The 17432-nt window shown below is 59.0% G+C and overlaps 3 protein-coding genes across 3 annotated transcripts; all 3 read right to left on the bottom strand.

Annotated features, from left to right (window-relative positions):
* Positions 1-507: 507 nt before the first annotated feature.
* Positions 508-3066, bottom strand: LDBPK_362550 (dipeptidyl-peptidase 8-like serine peptidase, putative; the record flags this gene model as incomplete). Its single annotated transcript, XM_003865322.1, has 1 exon — positions 508-3066. The coding sequence occupies one exon, from the start codon at positions 3064-3066 to the stop codon at positions 508-510; it is 2559 nt and encodes an 852-aa protein (XP_003865370.1).
* A 573-nt stretch (positions 3067-3639) lies between these two features.
* LDBPK_362540 (hypothetical protein, conserved) lies at positions 3640-9411 on the bottom strand (the record flags this gene model as incomplete). The annotated part of the gene is made up of 1 exon (XM_003865321.1): positions 3640-9411. One exon carries the CDS (start codon positions 9409-9411, stop codon positions 3640-3642), a length of 5772 nt encoding a protein of 1923 aa, XP_003865369.1.
* A 4755-nt stretch (positions 9412-14166) lies between these two features.
* Positions 14167-15183, bottom strand: LDBPK_362530 (hypothetical protein, conserved; the record flags this gene model as incomplete). Its single annotated transcript, XM_003865320.1, has 1 exon — positions 14167-15183. One exon carries the CDS (start codon positions 15181-15183, stop codon positions 14167-14169), a length of 1017 nt encoding a protein of 338 aa, XP_003865368.1.
* Between the last annotated feature and the right edge of the window lie 2249 nt (positions 15184-17432).

The raw sequence follows: 17432 nt of genomic DNA, 5'->3' as shown, positions 1-17432 counted from the left end.
ATGCATCGCTCTGACCTCCCCCCATGTCGTAGGCGCATGACCCTGCAACCACCAGGGGTGGTTTCACATTTTGGCAGGGATAGAGGGGGGGTGGAGGGGCGCTGCTTGGCCTCCGCACACATAGAGTGAGGGCACTGGATCCTGTGATACCACGCAGTCAGGTGCGTCCCCCTGCCCTCAGAAGCGGTGTAGGCCTTCTGGGAGAGAGCAGAGGAAGGGCCGATATCACGAGGTGGATCAGTGGAAGAGGAGGGCATGTGCGAAACGAAGGATGAACGAGGAGGTGAGACGGAGGCGAACACAAGGCGACAAGGCTCAAGAACAGAACATGCGACACCCTCAGGAGACCCTCAATGGTACACTGGCAAACATGGCGGATAAGATCTGCAGCTTCTCGTCTCCGATAGCGAGACGTCGGCGGCAGTAAAAGCATGACGTGGAGGCGTAAAAAGAAGGTGACTTTGACAGAAATGCGATCATCTCTTCCCGTTCTTCTAGGCCTCTGTGCTAGAGCTGCTCCTCTAGTGTCTTGACGAGAAGTGCGTCGTGGTGCAAGCGTGATTGGCGGTTCTGACGCAGGCCGTGGCGCTCCCCGGGGTACACGAGCATGCTGTACGGCTTGGCGTTGTCGATTAATGCCTTCACCACGTGGCAGCTGTGGCCAAAGTGCACGTTCTCGTCGAGGAGGCCGTGTGCGATGTAGAGGCGGTTGCACTCCTCGGGAAAGCCGCCGGCGTAATGGCTGATGGTGGACGTCATGTACGCCTCGTTCCTGTTTCGCGATGCACCGCTTTCAGCGCTGCTGTCCTCCCTGTAAAGGGTCCCCATGTAGCGCTCTGTGTAGCCTGTGTCGTACAGTTTCCAGTCGCCAACTGGCGCACCCGCGAAGCCGATCCGAAAGACATCCGCCGCCTGACACATGGCGAGGAGGGCTGCATAGCCGCCGTAGGACCAGCCAAAGATCGCCACACGCTTCGCGTCAAAACGGAAGTTGGCGGGGCAACCGCTCTCGGACGCCGGCGTGCTGCAGAGGTACTGAGTCACATCGACATAGTCGTGTGTCTCGAAGTTGCCAAAGTTCTTCTTGCAGATGCTCAAGTCACGCAACCCGTTAGCGTTGCTCATTTGGTTGTCCACTACAGCAACAGAGATGCCGTGCTGCAGCAATACCTGCACCGGGGCCTTGCAGCGGGTCTCGTAGTCATTCTCGAACACGAGCTGCGCATGTGGTCCGCCGTAGATGAGCAGAGCTAGTGGCCCTGGTGCATCCTTTGGCGCGCTTGGCGAGACGAACACCGCTGCGCTCAGTGGTACCCCACGACGGCTCGTCACGGTCACAATTTGCGGAGTCACGACCGGCAGGCCGCCAAAGTAGTGGGTTGGATCTGCTGTTGTGGCCGGGTCGGTTCCTGGCGTTGTGGCAATCCATGACGGAACGGTGACCTCCGCTCTCTTCTGCGGTGCTGAGACGCAGCTCGCGTAGAGCTTCGCCGGTGCAGCGGCGGTGCTGGAGACATAGTAGAGATGGTCACCCTTGACACAGTAGCTGTAGACGTGCTCGTCCAGCGGAGTGAGGCGCGTCAGTGCGTCGGCGATGCGCGGCGCACTCTCCAGCGAGAGCGGCACGGAGTAGAGCGTGCGCTTCAGGCGACCTTCGGCGTTCGCCAGGAAGTACACGCGGTCCTCACACACATGCTGCGTGCCCGCGCACACGTTCCACGCTCCCGCCGTCAGCGGTTTCCATGCCTCTGGATTGCCGTCGCCGGCGGGACGGGCGTAGAGGTGGTAGTGCGCCGTCTCCGTCTCTGCTGCGTGGCGGCAAAGCACGTCGTACACCTTGCCGTAGTGCACCGGCACCCCGGGCTGGCACTCCACCCACGCAAAGTCAATGCGTTGCTTCCACTCCACGTGCAACCCCGGCGCGGCGGCATCGCCAATAATGTTCGCAGTGACTGGACCGCCCGTGTCACTGTAGAGGGACCGCAGGTCTTCTTCTTTGGCGATGGTGGGCAGCGCTGCGATGGGGCAGCTCATCACCGCGTAGTCCTCCTGTGCGCGACTCACGACGGAGACATAAAGCGTTTCTGCATCTTTGAAGCCGAAGCGAAGAATGTACTCCGTCCACGGTGCCGCCTTTCGAATGGCGACGTCAGGGAGCAGACGCATCTGCTTCGTGGCGATGTCGTACACGACAAGTGTCGTGCGCGCGTTCGGGTCACCGACACGGGAGTACGGCATCTCCTCCGTCTCTGTCGCGTAGGTCTGGCACGCCGGCTCCGCTTCCGGCACCTCAGGAGATCCCAGACTGCTGAGCAGGGCCACAGAGCGCATGTGGGAGGAGTCGATGTAGGAGAAGACGATGTACCGGTCCGTCGCGTAGTGCCCCGTGTACCGCGAGAACTCTTCCTGGATGATGTAATCCGCCACACCGCACTGGTGCAGGTCGTCGCCGATGTGCGTGATCTGTTCCACGGCGACGGCCAGTGGCGCCTCCTCGCTTGCGGGGCTCTCCGTCAGGGTTGCCTTGTACACATTGTTATTATTGACAAAGGTCATGACGGTGTGGGTGCTCGGGTGCGACTCGTCAAAGGACTTGATGGCCTGCACAAAGAGGTTTGGCTTGCTGCCCATCGCCTTGAAGTGAGTCTTGTCTTCCTCAGACATGTAGTCGAACAGCTTCAGAGGGGTCTTGCCGGCACGCGGCCCGTTCTGGTAGTAGACATACACTTCGACGCCGCTCGTGTAGAAGATGGCGCCATCACTCCAGCGAACGTGAAAATTCTTGATGCCCGTCGTCTGGCTGCGCGTCCGCTCGCGCAGCATCTCCTCTTCCTTGGTGAGCTGCTCCTCTTCCCCGACTTCCTGCTCCTCTGAGGCAATGACACGGACCGCCTCGGCGACTTCCAAGCCGACCGGCGCCGAGTACAGCTCCTGCTGCTTGCCCTGCGTCCAGTAGACACGATCGCCAACAATCGTGAGGTGCTGCGGTTTGCCCGATGCAGACGTGAAGGCGTCCATGTACCGAGAGAGCTCGACCATGTAGCTCTTCAGCGCCGTCGGCGGCATGGCGCACGTGCAAAAAGCGTAGTGCTGCAGACTCTGTGTATGCGTGGAACCAACTACGGGTGCGGTAAAAGAAAAAGGGAGAGATATAATCCTTGTGCAGCTGTGCGCGCGTGTGCTCTCGACATCGAAGATGCTGAGATGAACACGAATGCATAGAAGGGAGACGTGGAGATGGTGAGATGACGAGCAAGGCAGCGCCAACAAGTGTATAGAAGTGCACATACAACACAGATTCGTAACTTGCGCCAACACGAGCGCGCAGTGCAGTGGGTGACAAGGTCTCCCTTACTCTAACGCGAGTACGTGAACGTGGCGCCCGGCAGTCTGCACGACTCGAGGACACTTGTTGATGTAGTTGCCATGTTGCGACACGCCAAGGATGCATCTGTGTGTTCTTAGGCTAGATCGATCACCCCTCGCTGGCAAACAAGGATGCATGTCTCGTGCTACACGCAGGTCCACAGAAACGGGGGAGTGCGTGTACATCCAAAGACATATGCTTTTTTCTCCTCCGCTGGTACAGCCGCGCTCTGATGCAGGCCCAATCATACACTCTTTCGAACCTCATACCAGCTACGATACGAACACATACTCCCCTTGCTCCCCGCGCTGGAGAAACTCCTTCTCAATGAGGTGTGTAACGCAGCGCTTGAACTGGCTGGGGGTGACCACAAACTGGCCCTCCAATGCGAGCGCGACACGCTCCACCAGTTCACGATGCGGGAGAACGCGCTCGACCTTCATGATCCGCACAATGCACACCTTGATCTTGTGTGCACTGTCGGCCGAGTATGTCGGTGACGACGGCTCATCGACTGAAGCGCTCGGTGCAGCTTTCGCCTTGGCAGGTGCGTCGAGGCACCCCTGCCGCGCCGGTTTCAGTGATGACGTGGGAAAAGAAGTGGTTGCTTCCGTCGGGTTCCCCGGGGAAGCAGGGCCGCGTGCACCGCCCCTCTCAGAGCCGTCGTCTTCGCCGTCGTCTGCGGCGTCTGCGGCCGTCATAGTCATTGTCTGCGTCACCCACTGCTGCCGCGCAGCGGCGCGTACGTCAACGATGACCTTGCGCTGACGAACCTCGCGGGTATCATCGCGAAGCTGATACGTCAGCTGCCGGGTACCGGCAGCCACGCTGCGCACGACGACGTCGGCCTTGACAAGTTCGTGCAGAATATGGGCGAGCAGCGGCTTTGGTGCCTGTACCGGAAGCGCCTTGTGCAGCGCGTCGAAGGTGTACGGTTGCTCACTTGCGCGGTCCAGTAGCTGACACACCAGCAATGTAAGTGGGGGTCCGACGATCTGCACGGCCTGGGAGACGCCGCGGCAAGCGCTGGCAGCGCCCCTGGAGAAGATGTAGAAGGCCAGCTGGCCGTTGCCCAGTGGCCAACGTAGCCGCCTCCGCTCCAGCTGCCCGTCCGCCGGCACGGCAGTTGAGGCGTGGTCGTCGACAGTCGTGCTTTGACCACCATCGGAAGTCCCCTGGTGCTCCCCGCTTGCACCTGGACCGCCCACTGCACCGGGGCTTCCAACAGACGAGAGGTTGCTGCCTCTGTACGGCGAGTTTGACGGCGCGTACGCGCTGCGGTACTGCTGCAGCGTGCTCAGCGTTAGCAGTCCCCCATACGCCTCCCTGTAGTCCTCGGATTCGTTGTCAGAGTCATCGTAACCAAAGTCACCAGCCTGGCGGCCTGTGCGACGCACTGCATTGCCCAACGCCGAGGAGAAGCCGCGCACGACCGCGGCTGCCGTCACGGTACGCAGCTGCGTCCCTGCAGCGAGGGGTCCAGAGTTCTGGCCTCCGTCGCCGTGCCGCCAATGACTGCCCTGCGGAGCGTCACTGAGACTGCTCCGAAGGCTCTTTGGGCCACCGCCACCACTACTGCATGACGGAGGAGGCAACGGATTGCTGCTCTCGCGTTCCCTTGGCCTGACGTGTTGCCCGTAGCCGCGAAATGGTTCAGAGTGCCCGTCGTACTGCCATTCGACGCTCAACACCGCGTCGACGATGCGCTCGTCTAGCAGCTGGTGCTGCTCCCACAGTTGGCGTAGTCGCCGGGAAGACAGCAACACGGCTGTGTGCGACTGCCACCAGGCTTGACAAAGAACGCGAACGCGGTGGATGAGGCCGAAGGCGCCGTGTTGCAGGGGACGGATGTCTCCCAGCGTCTCTGCGTCTCGCGTTGCCGCGAGCTGCGCACATTCCGTGGCCATGTCTCTGCTACTTGCGCCTCCAAAATTGCCGCCGTCGCCTCTTCTGCCTTCTCCGCTTAGACTCCCGTATGTAGCATTCAGCTCCCGATCCTCCGCAAGGTCTGCGCGTGCCCCAGAGCGAGACGGCGATCTCATCATGCTCCGGGGATCGAACATGGCCAGCTGCAGGTCCCTCAGCAGCGTAATGCACGGCGCCGCCACTGCCGCGCCAAGGCGGTAGGCCATACGGCCCACCACCTGTGACTCCACCAAAAACTCGGACTGCGATCGGCACATCATCACTTGCGGTGCGAGATAGCCCTTCAGCAGCAGCACAAACATGTCCTTGGAGTTCAGCAGCGAGGCCATATTCAGGATGGTGTCCACAGCGTCCAGCTGGGCCGCGGGCGGCTGCTGGGCCGCGCCCTGCTGTACGAGGCCATACAGTGCCTGCACCAGTGCCAGCACGGCGCGCTTTTCCATGGAGATGAGGAAGCCTTGGAAGCCTTTGCGGACGGCAGCAATGGCCAGCAGGGCTGGCGACGTTGGCGCGGAAAGCGTTGTGGAGACGACAGTGTCAAACTCGCCGTTGCACTGCTCGAGAATGGCGGCGCCGAGCTCCTGCCCAGTGGCGGTAAGGCCTGTCTCCATCAGCGGGCGCCGACTGCCACCATTAACGGTAGCGTGATTAGCTTCGGTGTGGTTGTCGCGGCTCTCGCTCGCAGCGCGGTCGCGCCCCTGCAACGCAGCGTAGGTCATCTCCAAGAGGAAGACCATGCGGGCAAGCACAGGTTTGGGAAATGGTGTGACGACGGCGATGGAGGAGGTAGCCGCAGTGCCGGTACCCGCATGCCCTCCCATGGCCGTCACTTGAGCTGCTTTCTCTCGCTTCTTTTTCTGCGAGGCTGAGGCTGCGTGCTGATCGGCGGCGGCGGCTGCCGCTGCCGTTTCGCACTCCATCAGGTAGTCGGTGAGGTAGGCTTGCACATTGGCGCTAAAGCGCGTGAAGAGTTGCTGCTGCACAGCCGCCGCTGCCTTGTCCAGCATGGCGAAGCGGCTACGGCGCGGCATTAGGTAGAGAAGACACGGGAAGCCTTCATCGGGCAAGGTGGCTACCTGGTGTAGCTGTGCGGAGCGAGAAAAGCGCTTCGCGTGAGAGCCGGCAGATATCGTGAGATCTTCACCATCACGTTGTCTTTCCTCCGTCGCGGCCGCACCGTTGTTGTCGCGCAGACGACCCACGTTGCCGCCACCGTTTCCTGCACCCACGGCGGCTGCGGACACAGAGCCATCGTCGCCCGCTGATACGGTTTCCCCTGTGTAGAGGCTCTCGACAACGTCACCGCCGCCATCCTCGCTGCTCGCGAGTGGGGCACCAACTCTACTTGCCGTTACTCCTCGCTGCGGGAGCTTCACGCTACCAAGGCGCGCGCGACGTTGCTGCTGCTGATGCAGAACGCGCTTCAGATCCAGTCCTCTGCCGCGGCGGCGAGTGAAAGCTCGATCCGCTTCCTCGGCACCGCCATGGGGGTGGATGCCACTGCCGCCGCTGCCGTCCTCGCCTTCGTTCGCGACGGTCGGAGACCTCGGCGGCCAAGCGATACTAGTCGTGCGCGACACAGCATCCTCCAGCTCGGCAGAGGCGACAGAGTGACGGTCGCGCGTGTCGGGTTTCTCGGCACGATCATCATCGACGGCGCTGACGGCTGCGGTGGTGAAGGAAGACGTGACGGGCGCCGATGACGTGCCCGTATTGCACGGACCGCCGCGCCAGTGGTCCTTCTCGCCCATGTCCCCGTCTGACCACCCCTCCATCGCGCGCCGCTGCTGCTGATATTTGGCGGGTGGCATGACGCACAAACGCTCGTTCTCGGGTAGTGGCGTGCAGTGCTTTGGCCGCTTAGCGCGCTTTTGCTCGACATGCTTCAGCGCCTCCATACGCTGCTGTGTATCGTCGCACATGGCGACCCAGAGTGGCACCCCCCACCTCTGCACAAAGTCGGAGACGGCGGCGCTCGTCGAGGAGAAGAGAACCGGCTCGTCGCGGCCGTCGAGCGGCGACGACGCTGCCTGGCTCGGCGGCTCCTTGGAGGATTCAATGGTGCTCTTGTCAGGCGCGCCGCCATCCGAAGGAAACGAGGAGGGCAGTACCACACCGCAGAAGCCGCAGAGGAAAGCGTTCAGGCTCTCCAGCATGCGCGTCCGCCCCCACGGGGTCAGGGCGTCTAGAAAGTGCGTCGTACCAGCGTTCAGGAAGAGCAGCTTGGCACGAAGCCGGACGTACGCTTGCAGCGTCTCGCGAAGTACTCGATTCGCACCCGCGAGGGTGCGAGTTGTGGCGATGGCCGCAACGGAGGGGTCACAGGACGCGGGATGGTGGGCAAAGGCAGCTTGCTGTCCCGCTGCATTGTCCAAAAGGTTTGCAGCAAGCTGTGAACCATAGAAGAAGGCAACACGCTTTCCATTCTCGACGAGCCAACGCTGGAGTACGTGCACCCGGCAGTGCTCAACCAGAAGAAGAAGCTTGAAGACGTTGCGCGCAACGTACTCCTCTTGTTGCGCCCGTCCTCTCACGCGGGGGCCCGTGGTAAGTGTGCCTGCCCTGGGAGCTGGCGCAGGCGCGTCGCCGTTGCCGTGACCGAAAGACGCAGCTGTGTATGAGAGCAGTGGCGAGGGCGGCGATGACCAGACGACGCGATCGTCATCGTCGTCTTGCACATCGCTGTGCCCATTAGACACGCCAGAGAGCTGCCGCATCGTTGCTAATGCCAACGACGCCTCCTTTCCCGTATCTGCCTCGCCCGTCGCTGTGTTGTCCTGCGGCGGCGCACAATGCGACCGTTGCCCGGGATTGCCTGTGCCGCTAGCAGGTGTCGTGACCTGGTTTCGCAGCCGAGCGCGGTGGACGCGGGGTAGCAAGAGAAAGAGAAGGATCTCACCAGTCACTTCGTGGATCTTCGCTAGGTTCTCGTTCACAATGGCTCGCATGAGATGCCCGAGAAGGTTGGAGGTGCTGGGGAGGGAGGAGGGAAGACACGCCGACAGACGAGCTTGCTTGTCGGTGTTTCTGGTAGCTTCTCGATCTGTAGACAGGGCTGCAGGGGCACTGGAGCGACTCATGCTGTTGCCTGCACCTGCGGCACTTGCCGCACCTTCAGGGCTGATGCTTAAAGATGACACAAGCGAAGTCCCGCCGCGGCGACGCAGCGGAGGCGACGACGGCCGGGCCACATGTGCTCCAGCGCGCTGCACTTCCTCATCGTGAAGGCCACTGAGGCGGCGATCCTGCTGCTCGTGAAGCTGTTGGCGGCCTCGCCGCTGCAGCAGCTCCTCTGCGTCCTCGAGCACCACGTCGTAGCGGAGAAAGAAGAGAGAAAGCAGCGATTTAAAGCGGTGATAGTGCTGCGCTACAATGACCCAGGCATGCGCGTATTCTAGCGTCCCTGGTGACGCAGTCCCGCAAGCGCTTTGGGCGGTGCATGGCTGCGCAGCTCCTGCACAAGAGCCAGCGATTGGCGTGGCGCACCACAGCGCAAATATGTGTTGAACGGCATTGCTCCACACTTCGGGCAAGCTCGGCGCGCGGTGGAGAGAGGCGTCGCGCACGACTTGTGGTTCGGGGGATGATGCGCCTGCCATTTCCTCCAGCACGCTGGGATCCCAAAACTCTAACGGTGGGAGCAAGGCACATGGGAATGATGTCCGCTGCACCGGGGTGGACGCCGAAGGCACTGTCTTGCCAGCTGCGCCGTCGTTTATGCCGTCGCGCCGTGTCGAGCACCTTGGGGACGGCTCGTAGTACTGTTGCAGTCCACTCGGAAGCCGAATAAGATCACCGGACGCGTTTGCCATCTGATTTGCCCACGCGACGATGGTCACCCACAGGAGATGCTGTATAATGCGGAAGGAGTTATATCGGGCGTCCTCAGCGATGTGGCGCACGCGTGAGAGGAGGCTGTACACGCGCGCGTACGTGGTGGTGCTGGACAGTGGAGGAGGGGAGGGAGAGCCTCCCTCCGCAGAGCAATCACTATTATCTGAACGGCCGTGGTTGTTCTCCGGGAACGAATAACGCTGGTGCGACTCCAGGGAGGCCCTATACAGCTCCGCGTTCACCACCTCCCATTCTTTGATCAAGGTATGCAGGGAAACAGTCATGCCGCCGGGAGAAGGAAAGAGAGAGAGTGACGTGTACGTGTGCTTGTGCAGCAGTGGAGGGGCCCAACGATCAAATCTGAAAGATACGAAGACACACACACACAATAATAATAAGACCAACCACAGAAGAGCTGTTGAGATCAGTGACGTGCTTCGATGTTGCTGCCTCTTGAACGAGTGCGTCATGCGCACCAGGGCCAGCGCACGTAAGGATGACAAAATAGAGGAGGGGGTATAGATTGAGCAAGGGGGCGGGGGGGGACACCCGCGGAGGTAGAGTAAAACAGAGCGGAAGGAAGCCCGCGATCGCTCACTCAGGCAGCAAGGCTCTCACGCAACGCGTTCCGCACGGCACCAACACGTAGAGGGGTGCTCAGGACAGCAGAGAAGAGATAGATGGAAAGAAAGAAGTTAAGAACCCCCCCTTACACACAACGCAGACGCGCGCGACTGCAGAGGAGGCGAATCGAGAGAGAAAGAGGGAGGCCTGTAAGTGCCCCAACAGTGAAAAAACGATGATGCTCACCTCTGTTGATGATACTGGTGGTTGTCTGCGCTTGCGGAGTCGCAGTAGTGAGTGAGCAGGGCGAGGAAGGGTGAGAGAGCGGCGGTTTCAAGCGAAACTAGAAGGAAAAAAAGTGCCGCGTCGCACTCTTCGCTCTCTTTCTCGATGGCCTCGCGTGTGTACGCACTTTGAGAGGTAATCGAGGTGCGAGAAGGGAAGGAGGGCAACGAAGGCCGAGAAGAAAATATGCAAGCAACATCCAAGGAGCACACACATACGCACACCACCATAGACGCAGCCACAACTGTGGGTGATCTGGACGGAGGTGGGGCCGAGAAAAGGTGAGAGGGAGAGAGATGAAGGTGAAAGGAGACAGCAGCGCATCAAGGAAAAGAGTACATCGATAGCGTGCGCGCAGGGTCGAGAGAACTTCAGCGATAGCTGTGTAGTGGGAACCGACCCTGAGTGCTACGGAAGATCCACCGAAAAGTCAGCGAGAGAACGGCACGAGAAAGGGAAACCCCCACTCGCCAACATCTACACACGCACAGACTCCTCGTTGCACAACAGGCGCGCATCCTTCACACGCGTCACAGCATCAGGGAGCGGGGCAGAGAGTCAAAGAAAACTTCCCAGCTCCAACATTACTTACCATTTTTGGTGTTGCTTCAGCGTCCTTGCGTGGAATACGTCACCCCTTCTCCTTTTCACCTTTTGGCACATAGAAGCACACTGTACAACCACACACACACACACACACACACACACACATACACCGTTGCGGAATGCTGCGCGCATTTCACCGTGTCTGGGAAGACAACGGAAAACACAAAACAGGGAGAGAACGCTCGGCCGGGTGCACTTTGAGTCTGCAACGACACGCCAGGAGGAGGGGGACGTGAAATACAGCAAGGGTGGCGTCGAGCGAACCGTTGCCTGAAAAAAAAACAAAAAAGTAGCAGAAAGGTGATGAACATGGGCACACATGAGGAGCACGACGAAAAAGTTCGCGCCTCTTCTTCTTGCTCTTCTTATCCACGAGGGAAGACTAGAAGCGCGTCCGAAGGCAAGTCCTTTGAAGTCCGAACCGCGTCGGCGCACACGGGGAACCCGGAGGCGCGAGAGAGAGACAAAAGAAGAGCTGTAACGGTACCACGACTTATCTTTCCCTTCGTAGTGGGGCCAGACTCCAGTTTCCGCCCTTTCGCATGGCGGGGGGTGGAACAACGATAAATCCACAACTCCACACCCACACCCAGGTGCGCCCTCTTCCCGACAAGGATGTGCGGCCTGGCAGTGGGTCTTGACAGAGCTCTCTCTCTCTCACGTGATCCTCTCCTCCTCGCTGTCCTACGCCAGCAGGTGAGTACGCCGGCGCCTGCAGAAACATTTGGATACTCACAAGTCCATCACACCGGATTCCGCTGGTCCCACGCCACTCCATTCCTCTCTCACGCGATAGGAAGTATGCCAGACGGAGACATTCTGTTTGCGAATGTGGTCTTCATGGCGCAGGGGAGGGCGCGTTTCCGTTGAGTTGCGATGAGCTTCTCATGTATGGTCAAGCCTCGCCACGGCCTCGCGTTTGCGGAGCTCGACAACGATTACGCCGGCCACCGATCGCACCCCGTGAGCGTTGTAGACTTGGGGGAAAAGCGGACGCTCTGCGCACATGGAGATGCTGACTGCGGATGACGCGATCGTCATGCCGCTGAGGGAGGGGGCGCAGGTGCCGGCGGCGTGCATTCATCGCTTCAAGGGCCCCACACACGGCGCCCCTGTCCATCCACCGCGTGACCGTGTCGTGTTGTGCCAAGCACACCTATGCTCGGAACATCCCTGGTGCTCTGCGGAGGCTGAGCCCGCCAGCCGCTGGGACGAGATACCGCGGCCGAAGCCCCGGAGTGGCCTGCACATTGCGTCTGACGAGAACCTAGTCGACTGACCGAGTCGCGATCCCATATACGAGACTGGAAGGGGCACAGCTGGTGACACGGAGAAGTGAGGCAGGCAGCTGGGACGGACAGGAGGCGCCGCACTCTCGTATGTAGAGGCGGCACATACACGCATCTGCGCCTGCCGGTATGACCCTCGGTGTAAGGCCCTTTCCTTTCTTTCATTTCTTTCCTCTCTCACGTTGGCAAAAGAAGGAAAGTATGCATCTGTGTATGCATCGGCGTGCGTGAGGTAACTTTGGACTTCTGCAATCAAAACTGGTCGTTCCTTGCTTGATTGCACATCCTCTGGTTTTGATGAGCTGTGCTCAGGCTTTCATTATTCTGCGCCATCGCGAGATCGCTTCGTGCGCTCCCTCGTTGCTGAAGCGTACTGAGAAGGGATCGGCGAGAGAAGGCAGGCACAGCGGGAGATACACAGACACACACAGACAGACGGGCAGGCGCGCTCCCGCCTGATGGGGGATGCGCCTTTATGACCTTCTTCATAAAAAGGCAAGCAATGTCGCCGAAGTGGTGAAAACCGGCGCTCTCCTCCGTCAGCACTCCTTCGATAATGCCCTCGACCCCGGCGGCACCAATGACTACCGGGACGTTCTCAAACACAGCCTTCTCGCCGTGCTCTCCTTCCAGCAGCAGGGGGCACGGTAGTAAGCGCGGCAGTGGGCCCAGAAACATGCTGCCTACCTTGACATTCGACCACGCCGCGATGCAGCTGCCAACGCTCTCGCTAAGCATGGCGACAGATTACATAAACACCGGCGATACGCTGCCCTTCAACTCCCGGGCCAGGAGCGGGTTCTGTCTAGCTGAGTTGAGGTAGATGCCGGCGCAGATGAAGCGCCTCAGCTGGACGCCCAGTGCCTTCTGCAAGGAAGCGGCTACCACATTCGCCGGGCTTGAGATGCAGATAAGCACGCTCATGAAGGTTTACCAGAGGCGCTCCTTGGACTTTGCCACAACGTAAGCCACCACTTCCGTTGTGTGTAACATCGTCTCGAGGCGCATCTAGTTCGGCTGTGGCAGCGGTCCGGCGGACAGCACGATCACATCGCGATCAGCGAGATCGGTTGTTACGGCAAGCGACAAGAACGAGGCGGCGAGGCATGCAGGTGACGGTGTCCTGGATCACATCCACATATTAGATCTCATCTGCGATGCTTTGAATGACGAGGGAGTACCTGAGATGGGAGTTGGCGTAGTCCTTACTGATGACGCCAACGCTGCGCAGCTGTGCAGGTGAAACCGTGAAGGCGAAGTCAGTGTGCACGAGGGATAGGGGACGGAAAGGAAAGAACGAAAAAAAATGTGCTGTGGTGTTCGTGCGAGGATGACGAGAGCAAGAGAAACGTACAGTTCTGGGGTGGGGTTACGTGTAACACAGAAAGGCAACCACATAGGGGCGAAACGGTGGCGAGTGCAGGTGGGAAAGGAGAAGAGGAAAAGCGACGTTGAGTCCGAGGATGGGTGAGGGTGTGAAGAAGGTAAGACGAAACAAACAAACAAAACGACTCGGAGCATCGCAGCGCAGGCTGGGGCGTTGCAGCCGGGCGGAAAGCCGTACGACTGTGATGCCTTCAACTTTCGAAGAGGGAAGATGCACACGAGCTTGGGTGGCGGCATGCGCACGCAGAAAGAGAGAGACACAACGCAGGGAACGGGAAAGTCCTTTTCCGTAGGCACGCGGCTGAAAACAGGAAGGGCAACTTTCGACTTCCTCTCTCTCCTTTCCAAGAAGGAAGAGTCGAGAATCTGCGCTAGCCGCGCAACACCCTCCCTTGTGAAGGTTGTTCCATACATCTGTTTCTAACGGCGCTGGGGTTCGCCAAAGGTGCAAATCACATTGTGTACATCGACCAACGGGAGAAACGTCATGAGGCGATTGGCGAACAAGACGACTGTGCGCGTCTGTAAAAAGGCAGACGCAGACGAGCAGCGATGAGGGTGGCGGCAGCGAGGAGGCGGGAGTGGATGGGTGGGGAAGACACGGCGGTTTGACGAGAGAGAGAGACTGCAGAGCAGTTCTCTCTCTCCCCCGCCCCTCTTTTCCTCCAACACACGTGCCATCATCGTCAGAAGCCTTGCGCGCAGCGGATGCGACCGCGGCGGAGGCCAGGAAAACAAACGAACGGCGCAGCCCTTCCCCCTTCTCCTGCCACACCTACCCATGCACTCTTGCATGGCATCGCACAAGAGAGCTGAGGAGGGGCCACAGGCGAAGCGCAAGCTCGCGCGGTTCACACATTGCCCCTCGCGGTTTTTCAGTTCCACATACCTCAATACCGGCACTCTTCTTTATATGTTCATGCCTGTGGCGGCGCCGGACTTCAGCGGCGCCCCCAACTTGGAAAAGTACTTACCGCACAGGCCTTGGTACTGGTTGCCGTACTGCTTCCCCTCAAACGTTTTTACCTTCCAGTGATGTATCTTGCGGCACTCCTCGCTGACGCCACATCCGTAAGCGGAGCTCGTCTTCTTGTACATGGGGTTCATCATGAGCCTTGTCTGCATCCATGTCGTGCCGCGCGAAACCGCTGTGGCATGCTCGCAGACAAACTGCCGTAGGCCAGCAGGCAAGGATTCTAGGTCTACACGGGTGGAGATGATACCTTCGACGCCGCAGTACTTGCCCTCCGAGTACTCCCACGTGAAGTCGTACCATCGCTGAATCGACAAGCGAGGCGCCACATAGTCTATCGCCATCCCGGACAGCTCCTCCGGGTATGCAAAGTAGCCCTGCAGCTCGTCTGGCAGGTCACCGCGGGTAAAGATGGGGCGGACCACGTCTTTGATCCCGCGGAGCACAAAGAGGTCATCGTGAGCGGCGCCACCGCTGCTGGAGGATTGCTGAGCGGAAGCCGGAGACGCATCCATCTGCCTACGCTCTACCCAAACCAACGTCATGAGCGTCACCGCGTAAAACCCGGTCGGCGCCTGCGTTACCGGAAAGGCGGGACGCACACCTGTCGGCAGCAACACGTCGCCGAGCCTCCATAACCCCATGATCGTCTTCTCCGTGAAGGCTGCGACGTCACCAACGTGCTCGTCGTATGCCTCGTCGGCGACCTTTTCGTGGTATGCCAGAAATTCATCGAAGGTGATGCTGCCTTCGTGGTCGGCAGCACAGACGCCGAAATGGTAGTCCAACGTGTCGCGTGCGGCGGATGGCGCCATGCTGCCCTCCTTTACGCGCGGGTGTGCATGCGCGAAGTACCGCTTCTTGACTTCGCTTAGGGCAACCATACCGGTGTTGTTGGGGTCCATGGACTGAAAGGCCACAGCCACCAGGTGATGCTCACTCCCGCTCAGCATGGCTCTCACGCGCGGTGGCAGGCTTGCGCGCGTGCGTGTGCGTGCTGATGCGCGAATAGACTTGACAGAGAGAGAGATCGAACGCGGCGCGCGTTGCTTGCGTAGCGGGGGTACCTCAAGTTGGACGCGTACTCACGCCCCAAAGGCAAAGAAACGCATCAGAGACCACATCATCGAGGACGGAAAACAAAAGGAGACAGAAAGAAGCACACGGGAGAGATGAGGCTCAAAATGAGATACATGAAAGGAGAGTGACCCCATGGGCGGGCATCGAGGATTGCACCTTCAGCGCAACTCTCCCGTGCGCAAGAGGCGGGCGGGGAAGGATGAGAGAGGGAGGTCCGTAGCAGCCGCCTCTGCTGCCTCATGAAGTTGCTTCTTTTTACCGCTTGTTTGATACGTCCCTCCGGGCAGCGCACTGCGAGGTGCGGCAGGGAGGGGTGGGCGTAGTAGCTCATTAGGGAGGGAGAGACAAGGGCGAGGGGAGGCTCTACAGCCATCCGACGCGCACATAAGCGGACAAAACTTCCTCGACTTCTTTCCACTACCCCCTCTTCCGACCGAGCTTCTCCCGCACTCATAAGCTCGCATGCGTGTTGACGGTCAACAAGGCGCGCCTCTCTGCATGCGCTTCCGAATGCAGCCGCTCTCAGCCCTCTGTGGTGCTTCTTGTTTTTGCAGTCTTCAGCTGCGAAGGTTTTGTTTTGTTTTCTGATCACGACGCAAGCACACAAGCATACACACACACACACACGCGTGTGCGCGTACATACCTATGCATGAGCTGCTTTTTGTTTTGGCGTGCATGCACAGTTGTATGCGTATGCATCTGAAATCGTTTGCTTCTTTACCGCATCTCAGAACGTTCTTACGCAATACTACAAGCATCTTTTTCGACTATGGTGCATGAATGTGTAAGTTGCTCGTACGTTAGGGTATGGGCAGGGGGGGCGAATCGGTGAGTGGCCAATCCTTCTCCGTACCGGGCCCGCCAGCGTATGCCCGCCTCTCCGTGTGCAGCCACACATAATATGCGCCCACAGACGCACACGCACATGGTGCTTCGCCTTCTCTCTGCCGACATGCAAGGAGGCGTTTGCTGGAGAGGGCAGAAGTGAGGAAGAGGTACACCGAAAGTGCCACACACCAACACACAAGGTCAAAGAAAATAACCAGGACAATATGGAACAGACAGAAGCGAAAAGCAACACAGGAACAGAAGGGTGGGGGTCACCGACCCTGAAGCTTTCATTCTTTTTTCATTGGTGATTGTATTTTCTCGGTGCACCATCTTCGTCTATGTCTGTGCAAGTATTTGTGTAAAGACTATGCGCTCGGGCCTTCGCTGTGCATCTACGCTGCCAACGGCGTGAGGTCGAGAGGGCGGCGATGATAGTGATGTTGCCCTTCATGCGGCTCATGCGTCTGTACACGCAGATACACACACACACACAAGCACAGACAGCATAACAATCGGAACGTAACAATCAAGTAACTAGAGCAGGGGGGGGGGGGAAGAGGCGGAGAAAAGAAACGCCCAACAAAACGCACAAAGCCAAAACGAAAAACAGGAGGCTGAGCATACACACACACGCGCACATCTACACGTACCCCGTTTTTGCCCTCTCTACGCTTTATCGCTTTTGGTTGTTGTTGCGTGCCATCCCTCCCTTCTCGCACAGATGTCTTGTTTTCTTTTTTTGGTTATCGTCGTTGGACGTGAATGGCCCAACATGTGTATGTCTATCGAATGCTGTGCTGAACTGAAGAACCACCACCTCCGGCTGGGGCGTCGTCTTACACGCTGGAAAACACTAACCGAAAAAAGAAACTGGTACCCGACATGGCTATACAGGCAATGCAAGAGACAACGAAAACACACCCAGACAAACAGAGGTGCGCACGTTGACAGAGGCAAATAGGCAGACAGGCACGCAGTTTCCGGGACTACTGGACACACCCCCAGGAAAGACCACCTTACCGGCACACTGAGCGGACTCCTTGCCGGCCTCTGCTTAATCTTTTTGGCCTTCCTCGCACGTGTACGTTCGTATGAGTGGTCAAGGGAACTTCCGTTTACGAAAGTTGTACTATTCGTTATTATCCTTTCCGCGCACACGCGCAGGAGAGTGCCTGGGGAGGAGTGGAGACACGCGCCAACTAACGAACTATTGCAAAGCAAGAAAAAAGTCCAGGGCTCTTGAAACAAAAACAGCTGCGTGGGCAACATACCACGGAAAAACAAAACAC

The sequence above is a fragment of the Leishmania donovani genome, chromosome 36, assembly GCF_000227135.1.
Source record: "Leishmania donovani BPK282A1 complete genome, chromosome 36".
NCBI lineage: Eukaryota > Euglenozoa > Kinetoplastea > Trypanosomatida > Trypanosomatidae > Leishmania > Leishmania donovani.
Note: the sequence above shows the minus strand (reverse complement) of the source record. Positions and strands in the feature narration are given on the sequence as shown.